This window comes from Erithacus rubecula (genome assembly GCF_903797595.1).
Source record: "Erithacus rubecula genome assembly, contig: scaffold_505_arrow_ctg1, whole genome shotgun sequence".
NCBI lineage: Eukaryota > Metazoa > Chordata > Aves > Passeriformes > Muscicapidae > Erithacus > Erithacus rubecula.
The window spans coordinates 23,348-27,033 of NW_027635834.1; the positions used below are offsets into that span (position 1 = coordinate 23,348).

A 3,686-nucleotide genomic window follows, 5' to 3' on the forward strand; every position below is an offset into this window, starting at 1 on the left:
CAGGGCAGTTTGGGGGTGGCTGCCAGGCAGCCCTGGCTCTGAGCAACAACATCTGCAGTGGGACAGGAAACTCACAGCTCATGGGAACAAACTCTCTGGCTGACTGCAGAGGCCGTGAGAAACCTGAGTGGTTTCCCTCCCATCTCCAGCCCTTGCTGGCCCCAGTGACTGATGGCATTTGTACTCACTCAGCTCCATCTCCCCACAGCAGCACCATGGGGGTGCTGACGCCTGCTCTGTGCAGTGCAAACAGGGGCTCCTGAGCCAGTGCTGCCGTGTCTGTGCCTGCAAGGATGCGGCACCTGTGTGAGCTGGGGGAGAGGCCAGGGCTGCAGAGGGGGGATGTTGCTGGCAGGTGCATGAGGACACTCTGGGACACTGCCCTGGGCTGTCCAGCGCAGTGGGGATGGATCAGCCCCTGCTCTGCTGCTCCTTACCAGGGTCTTCCCCTTTGCAGGGACCTTGCAGAGCTCCAGCCATGCTGTTTGCCCCCAGCCTGCCCACTGCCAGCCTGGGGCTGCTCACAGGGGTTTTCTCTGCTCAGCATTGGCCTGGCCAAGTGTTCTGGAGAGAGCCTGGCCAAGGAGACTGGAGCCCCCAGGCCCTGCCCTGAGGCGTCATTGCTGCCCCAGCAGTGCCCATGGCCTGTCCCTGCTACAGCCCTGGCACTGCCACCCCCAGGGCTGTGCCCGGCCCTGAGAGCACTCAGGCCCTACAGCAACAAGAGGGGCAGGAGGGCAGCAGAGCAGTGGCAGGGGAGCAGCACTGGCAGCACCAAATGCTGCTGCTGCTGTGCACAGCTGCTGTGCCATCACTGATCTGCCCCAGCTCTGCACACAGACATTGCTGCTGCAGCTCCAGAGAAGGGAACAAATGGGGCATCTCTGGAGGAATCTTTGCTAGCACATCTTTTTTTTTTTCATTGAAAGTCTCTGAGAGTATGGTTCCTTATTGAAACAGTCTGTGGATCTGAGTTTATTTGAAGTGAAACAGAAAGAGAAATGGCATAATGAATGACCCTTATTTGTGGAAAATATTTAAAAATTAAAATAAGGAAAAAAACCAAAACCAGAGCCTGCAACCAAACATTAAATTGCTATCACAATATACTTTTTTACAAGTTATTTTCAGAAATTGGAAACCAAGTTAATGTTTCTGAAATGGTTTAGTGATCAGTCTCCACACTTCAGCCTTGAGCTCCTGGTTCCTCAGGCTGTAGATGAGGGGGTTCAGGGCTGGAGGCAGCACCGAGTACAGAACTGACACTGCCATATCCAAGGATGGGGAGGACATGGAGGGGGGCTTCAAGTTGGCAAATGTGCCGGTGCTGAGGAACAGGGAGACCACAGCCAGGTGAGGAAGGCACGTGGAAAAGGCTTTGTGCCGTCCCTGCTCAGAGGGGATCCTCAGCACAGCCCTGAAGATCTGCACATAGGAGGAAACAATGAACACAAAACAACCAAATGATAAACAGATACCAACAGCAAGAAGCCCAAGTTCCCTGACGTAGGATTTGGAGCAGGAGAGCTTGAGGATGTGTGGGATTTCACAGAAGAACTGGCCCAGGGCATTGCCATGGCACAGGGGCAGGGAAAATGTATTGGCTGTGTGCAGCAGAGAAGTGAGAAAGCCACTGGCCCAGGCAGCTGCTGCCATGTGGGCACAAGCTCTGCTGCCCAGGAGGGTCCCGTAGTGCAGGGGTTTGCAGATGGACACGTAGCGGTCATAGCACATGATGGTCAGGAGATAGTACTCTGCTGAGATGAAGAACAGAAAGAAAAAGATTTGTGCAGCACATCCTTCATAGGAGATGCTCCTGGTGTCCCAGAGGGAATTGTGCATGGCTTTGGGCACAGTGGTGCAGATGCAGCCCAGGTCAGTGAGGGCCAGGTTGAGCAGGAAGAAGAACATGGGGGTGTGCAGGTGGTGGTCACAGGCTACGGCGCTGATGATGAGGCCGTTGGCCAGGAGGGCAGCCAGGGAGATGCCCAGGAAGAGGCAGAAGTGCAGGAGCTGCAGCTGTCTTTTGTCTGCCAATGGCAGCAGGAGGAAGTGGCTGACGGAGCTGCTGTTGGACATTTGCTGTGTCTTGGCATGGGCATCTGTAAAAAAAGCAATCATGGAATAGTTCAGCTTGGAAAGACTTTAAATAACCCAACCCATCTTGGTGGCACTTTCACCCCACTGCCTGCCCAGGGCTTTTCTGCCTGGAGCTGTCCCTGACAGCAGCTGTTTCCCTGTGCCCAGTGCTGGACTGTGCCAGTGCTGCCTGAGCCCAGCCCAGCCCTGGGGGCTTAGCTTTGCCCGGCAGATCCCTCCAGCACAGGGCACTGCCCAGGGTCAGCTCAGCCTCTGCAGAATTGTGATGGCAATATTAGAGCATCCCCGAGGATGCTGGAAAACCAATGCAGATGCTGCAATTAAGGGGTCCTGTGCTGATTTTTGTCACTGCCTAATTTTTGAGATCTGAGGAATTTTCTTAGTTTTTTATCATCCTGAAGTGAGAGAGGAATATCAGTGTTAAATCTCGCATCCAGGAAACCCAGAGCAGTAGATTAAAAAAGCTGACTTTTCCCTTTTAGGCAGCCACTCCCTGGCTGTGCGTCCTGTATAATCTCATTGGAAATCATTGGATTTAAATGTCATGCTGTGGGCAGCCCTGAACAATGCAGCATCCTCACCACACAAGGAGAACACTTCCAAGCCTTACCAGCTGTATCCTTCCACCCAGACCTTGTCCCCCAGTGCTGGGGCAGCTCCCTGGGCTGGCTGAGAGCTGTCCCTGGCAGGCAGCAGAGTCCCTGCCCCAGCACAGCTCCCTGGGCTGCAGGACCCTGCTCTGCAGCACAGCCCTGGGCACCCCTGGCTGCTCTAGACAAGAGAGAATCAGAGAATGTACTCACAGAGTCTGTAGGCATTGGGATGTTCCAGCTTTAGGAGATCACTCCAGGAGCTGCAGCTGCCTCGTCCTGCAGCCAGAGGCTTCCTGTGTCAAGTGCTGGGAGTGATTCTGCCCCAATCACTTCTGAGCACCTTCCCTGCCCTGACTGATTGAAGTTCTCTGTGCCTCTGTGCTGTACCTGGGGTGGCCCTCAGCCCTGCTGGGCTGGGAGAGGAGCTGCTTCACAGCAGAAATGTCTTTTTGAGGCCCTTCCTGGTTGTCAGGATTTCCCTCTGTGCCAGGAGCTTGGCTCAGCTGAGCAGCACAGACACAGGACAAGTAGTTTAATGACCCTCTCAGGGCTTTGGTGCTGTTTACATCCGAATCAGTCCCTCAGAGTGTGCTCAAAAAAATCTCAAGAACTCAAAGTGAGGTTTAAAGTCCAAAGTTTCTTGAAGTTTTAATGGGTCCCACTGGGGGATATGATTGAGAAAGTTTCCCCATGTTCCAGTGAGAGTAGAACACTGGTGGCAATGATGACAGGAGGGGACAAACAAGGGAAAGGTGTCTCTGATGCTGAGCAAACCTGGATGTGTAGAATGACATCTCCACGTAAGCTTAGGAGTAATCCCACATTGGACCTGAGCTCTGGAAAAAAATGATGCCCACTTTAACACAGATTAGTTTTAAGAAGTTTTAGTCTGATACTTTGAAGATTTGGTGACAGTGGAGCCTCACCAAGGAGTCAACTGCTCCATTAAGGAATCTCAAGGAACAAATTATCCTTTTGACACTGTGGGGCTGT

General features: G+C 53.2%; 1 protein-coding gene across 1 annotated transcript; it reads right to left on the reverse strand.

The window, feature by feature from the left end:
- Window positions 1-1,146: 1,146 nt before the first annotated feature.
- On the reverse strand, window positions 1,147-3,013 carry LOC306816295 (olfactory receptor 14A16-like; the record flags this gene model as incomplete). Its single annotated transcript, XM_079332754.1, has 2 exons — window positions 2,904-3,013; window positions 1,147-2,102 (listed from the first exon to the last, which is right to left on the reverse strand). Exon 2 carries the CDS (start codon window positions 2,077-2,079, stop codon window positions 1,147-1,149), a length of 933 nt encoding a protein of 310 aa, XP_079188880.1. The 5' UTR covers window positions 2,080-2,102; window positions 2,904-3,013.
- Between the last annotated feature and the right edge of the window lie 673 nt (window positions 3,014-3,686).